At 37.7% G+C, this 14,260-nt stretch overlaps 2 protein-coding genes and 1 non-coding gene across 4 annotated transcripts in view; 1 reads left to right on the top strand and 2 right to left on the bottom strand.

Annotated features, from left to right (window-relative positions):
* The first annotated feature begins 3,802 nt into the window (after positions 1-3,802).
* SMIM15 (small integral membrane protein 15) lies at positions 3,803-8,456 on the top strand. Of its 2 annotated transcripts, none has more exons than XM_070357509.1 (3): positions 3,803-3,933; positions 5,189-5,322; positions 6,375-8,456. In XM_070357509.1, the coding sequence occupies exon 3, from the start codon at positions 6,387-6,389 to the stop codon at positions 6,609-6,611; it is 225 nt and encodes a 74-aa protein (XP_070213610.1). In that variant the 5' UTR covers positions 3,803-3,933; positions 5,189-5,322; positions 6,375-6,386; the 3' UTR covers positions 6,612-8,456. The 2 variants fall into 2 exon arrangements, with proteins under 2 accessions (XP_070213610.1, XP_070213609.1); XM_070357508.1 differs by lacking the exon at positions 3,803-3,933 and adding an exon at positions 4,205-4,347.
* A 1,384-nt stretch (positions 8,457-9,840) lies between these two features.
* LOC138984250 (U1 spliceosomal RNA) lies at positions 9,841-10,004 on the bottom strand. The gene has a single exon (XR_011461518.1). It is a non-coding gene; the product is annotated as a U1 spliceosomal RNA (small nuclear RNA).
* A 2,141-nt stretch (positions 10,005-12,145) lies between these two features.
* Positions 12,146-14,260, bottom strand: part of NDUFAF2 (NADH:ubiquinone oxidoreductase complex assembly factor 2) — a 172,032-nt gene continuing 169,917 nt past the window's right edge. The window contains exon 4 of the mRNA XM_005889060.2: positions 12,146-13,034. Within this exon, the coding sequence (XP_005889122.1) occupies positions 12,786-13,034 (249 nt within the window). The 3' untranslated portion in view covers positions 12,146-12,785. The remainder of the gene's footprint in view (positions 13,035-14,260) is intronic.

The following is a 14,260-nucleotide window of genomic DNA, read 5'->3' as shown; positions in this document are numbered from 1 at the left end:
AAACACTAACTTTATTTGTAAGTGGTAATGTTGTATCTTGGAATCAATTATTCAAAACAATATTTTAGGTACTGTGGTAACTGATCTCATCTAGCTTATATGATAGCAGGGAAAAGATAAACAATAAACCAGTAAACAAGATGTCAGACTGAAGTGTTGTGAGAAAAATAAAATAGGGGTAGAGAAGGCTTCTGTGAGGTACCATCTGATTTGAAATCTCTAGGAAGTAGCCCTGCAAGAACAATGTTCCAAGAAATTTTTGGCTAAGGTAAGTTTAGCTAGTTATTCTTACACACACACACACACACACACACACACACACACACACGCGCGCGCGCGTGCGCATGCACATCCTTCTAAATTATATGACCTTTCACTGTTCCCTACTGAATCTTCTTGTTCTTATTTTGAAGACAAATTCTATCTTTTAAAAGCTTTTTATTACCTTCTTAACTGGTATATCCCATTACATTTAAGACACATGTCTTCTAATTTAAACAAGTATTTCATAATAATATCAGCCATTTATTTAGTTTATGATGTGCTTTTGCCAAATTACATTTAACAAAAAAGGGTGAAAACTAACAATATTTGAAGGAAAAAAAAGCCTTTGTGTTACTGAAATTTCCAAAAAATAATACTTGGGTGATGCTTTCTTTGTAGGGAAAATAAGCAAGTAAGTGTTAGTCACTCAGTTGTGTCTTTGCGACCCCATGGACTGCAGCTGGCCAGGCTCCTCTGTCCTTGGGATAGGCTGAAAGCATATTGGCAGAGTATGACCCATTCAGAAGATGAGGCAGAAGGGAGGATGGAAGATGGAGTGAATCACTGATGGGTTGGTCTAATAGCAGTGAAAGTGCCCAAGAGAGAAGTAGAGCTTAACAGACAGGTCACAGATGTATGTGGGATGAAGAAGCAAATCAACTGGCAAGGTTGGAGAAAACCTACACCACACTAGCTCTTTGAGACATGCTGCCACCACCTGGGCAATGGGCAATTTGAAGTATGGCAAGATTTTCTTGTGATTATTAGTTAAATCAACAATTATAGAATAAAAAATTTACTTTCATTTTATGAGATCAGCATTTTGTCTAATCTCTGGAATTAAACAAGAGCAGTGCTTTTTTGGGCCAGATCTGTTTAGAACTCTGCTCTACTTTTTAAGTCTCTGGTCCCGTATCTGTAAAACAGGTATAATACCATCCTGCAGAGTTTAGTCTCAGCAATAGTGATAAGAGATGCAAAGCATCTAGCCTAGTAGCTGGAACACAGCAGTCAATAAATAGCCTTTAAACATTACAATTCTGCAGTATAATCTTCCAAATATCACTAAAACCTATGACCTTCCTAGTTACATGTACCTATTATTTTTACATAAATGTGCCTAATAAGAAATCTATCTGCATTGTGTTTTAATGGTAGGAAAAAATTCATAAAATAAAACTTAGGGAAGAAACCAATTCTACCAAAAACAAAACACAAATTGTTAAGCAGGTAAGAAAACTCTTAAAATCTTTAGTTAAGTCTAGATTATTATAAGAGAATCTTATGGAGGTTTGTCATTCACAATTTTGACATAAGTCAGGGTGAAACGTACCACCTAAGAGAGAAAGACTTTTAAACAGAACTAATGAAAGATGAGTTCTTACTTAATAATTATTAAGAGTAAAAAACTTACAAATTTGGAAGGCTCCATTTTCAAACTATAATTGCAACAGAGTAACTGGTATGGATATGATGTGATATGATACAAAGTAATTATTCTTCTTCAAAGACAACCCTCGTTAATTAAAGTGTAAGCTTTAGTTATTTCAGTTAAAGCTACATGAATGGTTAAGATTTTATTTCTTAAATAAAAATACAAGCAGACCTTATTTCCATGTTATTCTAAGTAAATTCTGAAAGACATCTGAGAGAGAACACTCAATTAAGAATCTTTCAAATAAAGAACAAGCCCTTATGAAAATTGGCCATGATGTTTCCATTAAATTCCTTATTCTGCTGCTGCTTATGAAGCTGAAATAAGAAAAATGGCCAAATCCAGTTTAATCAATAGAATTTTCAAGCTGAAAGAACCCCAGGGATAATCTAACAGCTTTCCAAATACAAAAGAGGAAACTTTTTCAGAGTATCAGATCACCAGAGACAAGGCCTGTGAATCACAACTCACAAGCTAAAACTCCTGACTCTAGAAAGTAGCCTGCACTGTCTGAACCAATCTCGACACCACCTTTCATTAAGGCAAGTCAGGTAGCTGTCGGGAGCTTAGCTGTGGCAACTTCTACGCTATTCCTGGGCTTGTAGCCATTCCTGGAACTGGAAAGGAGACCAGTAATATTAGACAGTGAAAGCCTGATTTACACTAGCGCCAAAGAGCTACAGACGATTCCTTCTTATGTGCCTTTCCATCCACTCCCATGCATTTCACAAGGGACCCAGCAGAGCGAATTACTGGGGAGGCAGTCATCAGGAAAACTGTCTAACCATGATTAAAATAACACATACACATACTGGTCTCTGGAGTGAAGGACGTTAAAATAAATTCTGATCCTCTCCTGGAATTACTATTTGGGCAAGTTAAAAAAAAAAAAACAAACCAAAAAACCCCACAAAGTCTTACTGCCAGCAAGTCAAGTTTTCTGTACACACAATCCAATGACTGAGTCTGCTTTTTCTGGCTACTCCAGGTACAGGCTAGGTCCAAGCAGCACAAGCTTTGAAACCATCATCCAAGTTTTCAAACAAGAATGAGTAAGAAAACAACTGCTACTAATACAACATACAAACATTAACATATGCCCAACAAACAGTATTTTAGATCATTAGATTATTTGCCAAAAGTCTGTTCCCTGGTAAATAATGGTTACTGTTGTTATCCCTAAACTAGTTATACATGTCACAGCTTGCTCCTCAAAGAGAACATTCTATAGTCTTTCAAGAATAAAAACCTGCTTTATTTGGCACACACCAGTGAAGAGGTCTTGCAACATTTGAAGAGGTAGTCAAACAGAGCAGTTCAGTGCAAGAGATCACAAAACTTGATCACCAACCAAACCCAAGTTAATCTCTCAGTTCCTGTAGATTAGAAGACAATGAGAACTCACTCTTTCTGCTTGTTGACTTTTGAATCTCTTTATTTGTGCACTGAAAGAACAAGTACCTCTATGGGAACTCTATGCCAACACAGTTTAATTATTTATCAAGTTGACTTTGGGCAAATATCGATCATTCTTTTGTGAAAAGAGGTTCTTAAGTTGAAACAACAAAAACTCTTCTTCACACAGCATGGCTGCATTTTCCCTTAGAAACAACGTTCAGTGGACCCACCACGGTCCTGCTGCGCTTGGTCTCCTCGACGTGAGGCTTTAACTATTGTCCAACCAGAAGAGGAGAGGGTCAAAGAGTGGACGTGAACCAGAGGAACTCGCTAGAATCCTTCAGGAGTCGCTGGGTGTGACCTTCACCTTGGCTCTGGGCGGTTTGTGGGGACCAACTCCTTTCTTGGCCGCCGTTCCTTGGTCGGAGTTTCCGGGGGTCACGGACCTCACCCACCAGGGCCCTCCACCCTTGGCCAGGCTCCCGCAGGGGAGCGGCTGTTCTCCTGATGACCTCGGGGGCAAAAGTAGGGGGTCCTCAGCGCTTCCAGACCGGCTCCCAGAGACCGGAGCCCACCCGCGCCTCAGGCAGGAGGCGCGGGACTCGGGCTTCGGGCCAGACACCAGCCGGGCGCCGCCGCTCACCTCAAGCGGCCTCACCTGCCTGTCCCCGGAAACCCAGGCGCCGCCCCACCCTCCCCGCTTTCCCGGGACCCACACAGCAATGGCGCAGCCGGAAACTGGCCCCGCGACTTCCTCAGGCCGGATCCGGGCGAGGGCCGGCCTGTGGGCGGGTTGGGAGAGTCGCGGCTTCCGCCTTCCTGCTTCCGGCCTGGAGGTGAGTCGTGAGTTGGGGTCCGAACCCTTCGTCCCCGGCGAGGTGAAGGGGAGGCGGTTGGGGGTCGCTGCCGCGCTTTTGCCCCGGTGCTCAGCGGAGGTGGCTACGGCGCCGGCGGCCCAGGGTGTGGCGGGGACGACGCCGGCTGTTCGAGCCCTGCCGGGCCCGCGCGCGCCGAGGCGGAGGGTCGGGGAAGCGTGGCCCCAGAGGCGGGCCAGCGGGTAGGGTGAGCGAGGGGAAGACACAAGGAAAGGAAAGTGCGGGTGGCTGTGAAGTGCCCTCAGCTTCAGGCGCCGTGCGGGTCTGATCCGAAGATCATGCCTGGTGGATCCTTTCCGGAAGGAAGAAGAATATTTATTCCTTAAAGTGTGGAGGGCGCTTGCACCTGGGGTCCGAAATTGAGGTGCACGGGAGGTGTGTATCGTGTGGATGGTAACTCCTTTTTCTGTATTAATGTCTAAAACTCTGCCATAACTAGGTCCTTTACTTCCCCCTTTCTCTTTATTGCAAAGTTCTTTTGCAGGTCTCTGAATCTTGGATTAGTTAATTCATTACTGGGCTGGAGAAGCTGAAAAAACAGATGGGGATCTGTAGAGTCTAGTCTTCACTGTGTGGGTGGGGCGTACGAATTGAGGGTGGAGGAAGGCTAGGAACTTTAACGGTAAAGGAACTTTGTGTCTTCAGGTAAAAATATGAAGGAATTGTGATAGGGTATAATTAAATCTAGTCATGGTAGTTTTGTTTAGGTAATGGAATTGTAGGTGACATATTTTGTTTTGCTTATCTCTGATTTTTCTGTAAAGGACACAAATTATATAATGAGACTAAAAAACCTTTTAAAGAGTAAAGCGGTGTTCGATTTTGAAATTAGTAAGGCCCTCCCTTACTGACTCAAAATGAAACAAACCTAACCCTCTAAAAATATAAAAAGTACTAGGAATGGATATGCTGCAGCAGATCAGTTAGCTTTTTATGTGAGTGAGCTTTCTAAATTTATTGTTGAAATAAGTAACTGAGTGAAATATTTGATCCCCAGTAATTAGGAGCTTTTTCCAGGGCATTTTAGTTGTGTAATTATGTCTTAAGATTATAAAGAAATAGATACTGAATGTATTTAATATGCCAGGCAACTTTACATGTTATTTATAGGTTGCATATAATTTACAGTTTTAACATTTAAAATTGTATTATGATTTATTCCTTAAGGTTGTGACTTCACGGTTTTTCTTTTGTCTATTCTTTTCAACCCAACCAGTATATAGAATTTAAACCTTCTCTCAGAAGTGTATTGGTGAAGTTAAAGAAGAAGACAGCCAACCAAAGGTCATCTGAAATTGTGACTGGCTGATAATCCCAGGACAAAATTAGAGACCACTACTCAAGCATAAGGTACATGACTTTTTAAATCCCAGCTATTCTAATTCTGCACTTTGAATGGAGATTGACACAAACATGAAAGGTTGAAAAGTCTCTGGGGGCAAAATAGAAAATATCACTCAAATCCACAACATCCTGATTTGCAAGATGGCCCTTCTTTACTAACTCAATGGAACAACAGGCATGGGACCTGTAACGGTTAATTTTCTCATCTGTTAAGTTTGTTCTCATTTACTATATTATGTCTTCAAAGTTGAAGGAGGGCATAAAATTGGCATGTCATCTTTTGCTTTTCTCTCTCTGCATATGAATGGATAATATCATGGTTCCCTTACCTTCTTGTTTCATTTCAGAAACAGCCATCCATTATGTCCCTTTCTCCAGGCATTTCCCATACTCTTGACTTTGAGACACCAAATTTGATGATTGTACTTTTGTTGTGGAGGTTTAGTCATTGTGTTTCACTTTTGCAACCTCATGGACTGTAGCCCACCAGGCTCCTCTGTCCACGGGATTCTCCAGGCATGAATACTGGAGTGGGTTGCCATTTCCTTCTCCAGGGGATCTTCCTGACCCAGGGATCAAACCCATGTCTCCTGCATTGCAGGCAGATTCTTTACTGACTGAACCACCACTTTTGTTAATTAGAACTTAATAAGGCTGTGTGAGAAAATGACATATGGGATTCAGCTGTTCCCTGGAATAAGCACATAAAACTCAAGATTCTTATAAAACTCTGCTGCTAAAGTTTGTCTTGAGTGTAGGAGGCATGTGAGAATGCATAATCCTTACAACAGATTCCACATACTTTTTTTTTTTCTCCTCTGTATCTTCACATCTTTTAAGTCTCACTCTTCTTGTTGTCTTAAGTGAATTATTTTTTCTTATTGGAAATATTAGTCCTTATTAAAATAGTACTAATTAGCACTTTTTAAAACCAAACAAAAAAACTGTTGAGTGATAATAGAATTCTGATTTAACTGTTTGGTGTAACCTTTTCAAAATTTGATTAACCACATAATCTTTTCTCTTGTCTTCCCCCCCCTTCCCACCCCTTTCCTAAGGCCTCCACGAAGATGTTTGATTTAAAGGCTTGGGCTGAGTATGTTGTGGAATGGGCTGCAAAGGACCCATATGGCTTCCTTACAACAGTTATTTTGGCTCTGACTCCATTGTTTCTAGCAAGTGCTGTGCTGTCTTGGAAATTGGCCAAGATGATTGAGGCCAGGGAAAAGGAGCAAAAGAAGAAACAAAAACGTCAAGAAAATATTGCAAAAGCTAAACGACTAAAAAAGGATTGAAGGAATGAACAGGCTGTGCGTCCAGAGGAAAATTGTTCGGAAAATTATGCATCTTTGAAAGGACCTATTAAGGTTTCTTTTGGATCTTATGACAGTATTACTAAATGAAGTCTGAGTCTGTGGAAGAATGTCAGTTCTCACCTGTACTGTAGCAACTTTTCGGCTTCGGCATAGAACTCTGTTGACAGTTACTGTAAATTGGGATTTATTATGCTACAGATTCTTATAACTGACTTTCATTTGCCTTTTTGCAGCTTATGTGTGAATACTAAAATGAAAACATCCTGTGAAGAAAAGTGGCTTTAGATTATGAACTCTATTCAAAAATGGCTTAAAATGTCCTGTTCTGGACAAAGATTAAGAATGTAAAAATCAAGAGTTGTTCTGAGCAGAAAAGCGTGGTTTGGCTTAAAAGATACATGGTGTATTAATTACATCTCTTTATCATTATTACTTATTTCTTGGAATAGAATCATTTCTGGTTTCCTCAAAGCAAAATAATATTATTCAATGAGTACTTCTTTATTATCTGTATTTTTCTTATTTTAGCTTTTGAGATACTGGTAATTACCAGATAGTCTGCATTTTAAAAAATCTAATTTTATAAAGAATTGTCTTGACTATGTAGAATACCACCTACTGGATATAATCATTTTTGTACTTATGAACACTGCCATTTTCTTAGAGATGACTTGAGTAGAGTAACACTATGATTTAAAGCTTAAGAGTAAAAATGCCAAACCTTGGAACCAGTTTATTCTCACTTATGCTAAGTAGAAATGTGAAGTAGTTAACATGTCTTATCAGATAATTTGCTGATTATATAGATACCACTTTTGTTTTTTATTCCATTCTTTGTTTTAATTCATGTGGTGGTTATGTCCTTTACTTTTTGATCAGACAGATTCACAGTGAAAATTAAAATTTCAACTTTCTTTTAAGGAACTTTTAAAGAGTTACAGTTATCTTATATGTCATAAATGGTAAACAATATCCTCTTAATATTTGGAAAAATTTTGTTTGCATTGTATTAATTGGGTGAAAAAGGTGTAAATTGTGTCAAAATGAGAATGTTATAATTAGAAATAAAGAGGTAAAGGATATTTCCTTCAGTTAAATAGTATAATTGGAACTTTTTACTCTTTAACATGGCTTTTTTAAATGCATGGTTGATAATTTTGTTTTCAGTAATAGTTTATTAATGTTTTCCTCACCTCTAATAATGAATTTTAATTTGCAAAAAATTGTCCAATAGCTTTAATTTAAAAATGAAACTAGATATTGAAATAAATTTGATACTTTTTTATAAAGAGGTCCTGAGCTTTTTTGGGGGGGAAGGGATAATAATTCAGGTTAGATATGTTATAGAAGTTAAACCTTTCAAAGGGTTATGAGTTTCATTTGTAGACAAGCATACAGCTGACCCTTGAACACAGGGTTAGGAGCATTTGCCCTCCCTCGCAGTTGAAAATAGCTTCCAGTGGACCCTCATATACACTGTTCCTACGTGCGGATTCTCTGCATCTGCAGTTCCTCATCCATGGACTCGACCAGCCCTGGATCACACAGTATTGTAGTACTATTTTCTTTTCCCTAGTGCACCAGCCCCTGTAGTACTTACTACTGAAAAAAGTCTGTATCAGTGACCCCACACAGTTTGCACTCATGTTCTTCAAGGGTCAACTGTACTTGTAAAAGTTGAGAGCAGTGTATCTCCAGTCTGAGAACCTAAGGACCTCTGAGAATGTTTATGGACTGGTTTGAACAATACTTAATTACTATTGTTTTAGGTTGTCAGTTTCTTCTTGATGCCAGCCCAAGCAACGCACTGCAACTCTAGGCACTGAAATAATTGTGTTTAATTACAAACTAGTTATTCAGGTGATCTAGGATGTGCTTTTTATATTATTGAAATTAAAATTTTTAGTTATCTATTAAAGCTATGGTTTCATTGTTCATTTTGACAGTTAAAAGGTATTTAAATAACATAGGCTTTTCCATGGTTCCTCTTGGTCTTAATACAATTTTGTATTTCTTTGACTAGGCTGTTTGTTATTTCTTCAGCTTTTCCCAACGTTTATGGAGCCATTTTATACATTTGAGATCAACAAGGATTTACAGTATTTGTGTCTGTATGTTGTGTGTGTTGCAGGGGTAGGGATGTATTATATCCTGATAAACCCATTACAGATTGAAAATTTACTGAATAATGAACTGAAAGTCAAAAACAGGATGGTTGTGTGGGAACAGGACGAGTGTATGGGTAGCAGTTGTTTACTTGCGATTGCATGACTGACTGGCAGCTGTGGCTCCGTGCCACTGCTCAGCATCAAGAGTGTCCTAGCGTATGCCACTAGCCTGAGAAAAGATCAAACTTCAACAGTTTCTGTTCAGTATCATAAAGTTGAAAAATTAAGTTGGGGACTTAATTATTACGGGGTTTGATAACTTAATTATTGTGAGGTTTGATATTCTTCAGAAAAATCACTCTGTTGTTATACTATTACAGTTGAATCCCATTTACTGTTACCCAGAATACTTCTTTTAAAACTACCAACCTATTAGTTGTTTCTGAAGTTCTTAGAAGTAGTATAATTAATTACCTTTTATGGGTGGTTTTGAAGGAAAAACAGACTGCCTATAACAAACATTATACTGCCTCCCTCCCCAAAAGTTTGTGCATCAGAATTTGACCCATAGTGTCCTGTGGTAAACTTCAGTATGGTGTTATTATATCAGATACACCAGGGCATTTTAAACTTATTTCCTGACATCACAGGAGCAAAAGAAATAAGCTTCTGATGCAGTGAGCTGGAAACCCAATGCTGAGGTCCACTATAACAAACAGCTTCTCACCTATCCTTAGGGGCACTTTATACCTCATCTGCTTTTAAGTTAGAGGAAGTGATTCCTATTTAGGAATGATTGTTTTTATGTTTGCAACTGAGTATAGGCTCACTTTGGTTTGCTTCATATCTGTAATAAACGCATAAGGACAAATTCTGTATTTCTCAAACATATTAAAAGGGGTTCTGTGTTCAAATACCAAGTTTGGGAAACGGGGTAAAGCAATTCATTTCTGCATGATTTCTTGGAGCCTTTTAGGTTACTTTGATTATCATAGACTTTCCTCCCCTCTTTTCCGCCCTTCCTCAAAGAACACAAACAGTTTGAGAAAGCCTAGTCTAAGTGAATTCAGGTTACATTTTATTTATTTATTTAAAATAAATAGGGGAAAGCGCGAACGCAGTCCCCCACTACCACAAATTATGCAGTCGAGTTTCCCACATTTGGGGAAATCGCAGGGGTCAGCACATCCGGAGTGCAATGGATAAGCCTCGCCCTGGGAAAACCACCTTCGTGATCATGGTATCTCCCCTGCCAGGTAAGTATAGGTTACATTTTAAATAGTGTACTTAATGAGATAGCATTAAAAAAAATCAATATGGTGGTACTGAATCAAGGCTGATAAAAGTAAATAAATGACAGATCTGTTTGTAAAAATAGCAAAGAAAAAGGATAACATAGTGGGGAAAATTATTTCCTCCTTTTTTTTTTTTTTTAATTTTAACTTCAGATATCTAACAGGCTAGACTTATATGGTTAAACCCAACAAGCATTACATGTATACTTGAACAATTTGTATAATAAGGGCTTTGGGGAGAAAAATCCTAGATGCATGTATAGCAGAGACATAGGAAGTCAGGAAGGATTTATCTGAGAGTAGTTAAGGAATATATGATACTATTTTAAAATGAACATTTTAACTTCTGAAATTAAAACTGCATGGGTTTGGAGTCTGTTTTGAAGAGAGATGATGAAGAACATTTTCATTAGAAAACTTGCAAATACCCCAAATATAGCTATTTAAAATATGAAATATGGTAGACGAGTAAATAATTTATGTAAAACTTTGATTCTGCTGTGCATGTGTCTGGCCTAAAAGCCTTGTATAAAGACAAGATTATTTAGAAAGGCAGTCTTATCTAGGTCAAGCTTATAGTCTCATTTTTATGTAGGACTAAATGATCTCAGAACCCTGTTCTGATACCACCTAACAGTATAACCAGTCATCCTAAAAATGTTAGTCTAGAGCAAAGTAATGTGGATGGATTACTACAAACTTTATTCTTACCTCTCAGAATCACTTTGAAAATACACACTTGAATGAGTGGGCCAGTATCATCTTCTTACTGTTAACTATTGGCTAAGGTTTTCTTTTTTTGTAAAACAGGTATTTTAAAATGAAACTATACAAATTAAAATTAATGTAAATTTTGTCGTATATATTAAGATACTTCTAAACTCCCACTCCAGTCTTCTTGCCTGGAGAATTTCATGGACAGAGGAGCCTGATGGGCTACAGTCCATACGGCTGCAAAGACTAGGACAGGACTGAGTGACTCAGCACACACGCCCGCACAAAACAGCCTACATGGCAAACATCTGCAAGAGATGCACACAGAATACGATTAATAAGCTGGCAGGAATTTGGTAGTAGAAGCATTCTATCATGTTAGAATCTTTCCTGTAATCAAGGATTCAAGGACATGTTACTTTACAGGCAATTACACAACAAATTTTATGTCTTTATATTGCCTAGGAGCTAGTTCTTTTTTTGCCTAACTTTGGTAAAATGTAATACTACTTTATAATAACGTAAACAGAATAATTAACCTGATAGTAACAGGGCTGCTTGAATGTTAATATTACCTAAGGGCTTTTTTGGTCATTCCTTAAGTCTTATGGTGATTACATTTGATTACTTGTTTCAGTATAAAATGTTTCTGTAGTTTATTTCTTAAGCAATTAAACATTTTACATTCTATTAAGTAAAAATCTCAACCTATGTGTTTTTAGGAATTCATTATTAAACACTTAACCAAGGATTTTCTTATATTATTCAGAGCATTAAGATCTAAGTCTTTTCTTCAGTCCATGTTTATTGAGTAGTTGTTACAATGCCAAACACTGTTAGACGATCTCTATATTAGAACTATTAGAACTATGTTAGAATTAGAACTGGGAGAGGGGTTTGGGAGAAAATGGATACATTTTATGGCTGACTCCCTTTGCTGTTCACCTGAAACTACCATAACATTGATAATCAGCTATACCCCAATACAAAATAAAAAGTTCAAAGTTTGAGAAAGAAAACCATAAATGGAAAAAAAAAATAATTAGAACTATTAGCAATAGAAACTTGGTTATGTACTTCAGAAAGTGACCTTTCTAAAACACTTTTGTATATAATCTATTTTAATGTTATCATGTATCTATACTTTTCAATATACAAATCACTGTAATCGAGTAACAGTGGAATCACTTTCTGAGAACTCTGCTCTATTTTCCATTTCTTCAAAGTAATTTTTAATCTTACAGAACTAAACTATTACTGTACCATTTCTTTGTTTACCATCCTTTCAGACTATTGTGATAGATTCTTTACTTCTACTGGTCCAAATACCTTTCTTTAAAATTCCAACCTCAATCCCACCATAAACTAGCTTTGGTCCCATCTATTCATCAAGATAGTTTTGTTTTTTTTTTTTTTTTTTATCAAGTAAATTTTCTTGGCCTCCACATGCCTCATCCAAGTTCATGTTTTTGATTAGTCCTTTAGAATCTTACTGTCCTTTAGAATCTATAGAAATTATAGTCCTTTAGAATCCTTTAGAATCTATAGAAATAGCAGTCTTTACTTCTAAGCTCAATATTTACCCTTACCGTTTCTACTTAGACATATGGGAGCAATCCAAAGAGGGAAAAATCTAAGACAATTCATAAACAGAATTTCCATATTCTCTAATTCCTATAGATCCTTTAGAATTATAGAAATTAGTCCTTTAGAGTCTTTAGAAACAGCAGTCTTCTGAGCTCAATATTTATTTACCCTTACCATTTCTACCAAGATATATGGAAACAAATAAAAGAGGAAAAAACTAAGCAAATTCATAAACGGAATGATGATTGAATAAACCAAGTGAAGGATTTAAGTCTACAAGAAGTTAGGTTTTGATGGTTGATAATCTCACACTTACACAACAGTGAAAGCAAGATCTTAAGCTTAAGGGAAAAGAGAACTAGAGTAGAGATGGAAAGCACAAAGTAACTTTTTACTTTTATTTGTTAAAATAGTCACATACATATAAATAAAACTGTACCACAGTAGGCTCATTGACTGTGGCCCTTGTCACCATGCGGCATCCAGGATCCTGGCTGAAAGGTTCTGCCAGTGCTGGTGGGACTCACTGAGGGTTCGTCTTTTCCAAAGTATGGAGCAGAGGCATGCCCTTTAATCTGAGTTTGAACTGGTGGAGGAAGTTCCTTGTTGCTCTCCTCCTGAAGAAGCTTTTCTTTTTCATAAAAATCTTGGCTTTTCATTTGAATTTCTTCTCTGCATTTTTCATTCTTCATTATTTCCTGCATACATATATAAATGGAAGAAATAATTAAATTTCTAGTTAGAAGAAAACCCAAACTACAGGTTTTATAAAAATAAAATAGCTGGTGAAAAAATAAAGTACATATAGACATGATTCTTGCTTTGCATTTACATAATATATAGATACATACAGGGTAACTTTGAAAAAGCTATCTGATTATATATTGATGTTATTTTGAATTAAACAGCTATGTCCTGGTATACAATAATAAAAAGAAGGGCGGGAACACGAAATAGAGATACTTACTTCCCAGGAAGTGAAACAAACCACTCAACATGAAATATTAGTACATCTAGATATGAAATATTATACAAGAGCATAAAAGTCACTCTTATCAAAAGCTTTTCCAAATACAACAGCTATTTACCGCCTCAGAGACTAATCAGTGATGTGTACTACTGGAGATGAGGTGACGCTGAGAAGGCCTCTGAGAGGTGCTCCTTTCAGTCTTTTCTCTGTGGGATTTAATGCATGCCAGGACCAAAACCCATCAATTTTCCTTCTTCCACCAGAGTGGTATGGCAGTGAGGAGGAGGACGGACACAGAATCACAGTTCAGCATGCCTTAGACGCTAGTTCCACAAAGGCACTCTGCTACTGGAAATGCTTCCTCCAGTAAGTGCAAGCAATTTGTGTGATGCAGCTCTTATCACTCAGATTTGCTATTCTATCTGTAAGGATCTATGAAGCAGGGCAAAGGCTAATAGAGTTTTGCCAAGAGAATGCACTGGTCATAGCAAACACCCTCTTCCAACAACACAAGAGAAGACTCTACACATGGACATCGCCAGATGGTCAACACTGAAATCAGATTGATTATATTCTTTGCAGCCAAAGATGGAGAAGCTCTATACAGTCAGCAAAAACAAAACCAGGAGCTGACTGTGGCTCAGACCATGAACTCCTTATTGCCAAATTCAGACTTAAATTGAAGAAAGTAGGGAAAACCACTAGACCATTCAGGTATGACCTAAATCAAATCCCTTATGAATATACAGTGGAAGTGAGAAATAGATTTAAGGGCCTAGATCTGATAGATAGAGTGCCTGATGAACTATGGAATGAGGTTTGTGACATTGTATAGGAGACAGGGATCAAGACCATCCCCAAGAAAACGAAATGCAAAAAAGCAAAATGGCTGTCTGAGGAGGTCTTACAAATAGCTGTGAAAAGAAGAGAAGCTAGAAGCAAAGGAGAAAAGGA

Source organism: Bos mutus, chromosome 20 (genome assembly GCF_027580195.1).
Source record: "Bos mutus isolate GX-2022 chromosome 20, NWIPB_WYAK_1.1, whole genome shotgun sequence".
NCBI classification, from domain to species: Eukaryota; Metazoa; Chordata; class Mammalia; order Artiodactyla; family Bovidae; genus Bos; species Bos mutus.
This window is presented reverse-complemented; position numbering and strand designations above follow the sequence as displayed.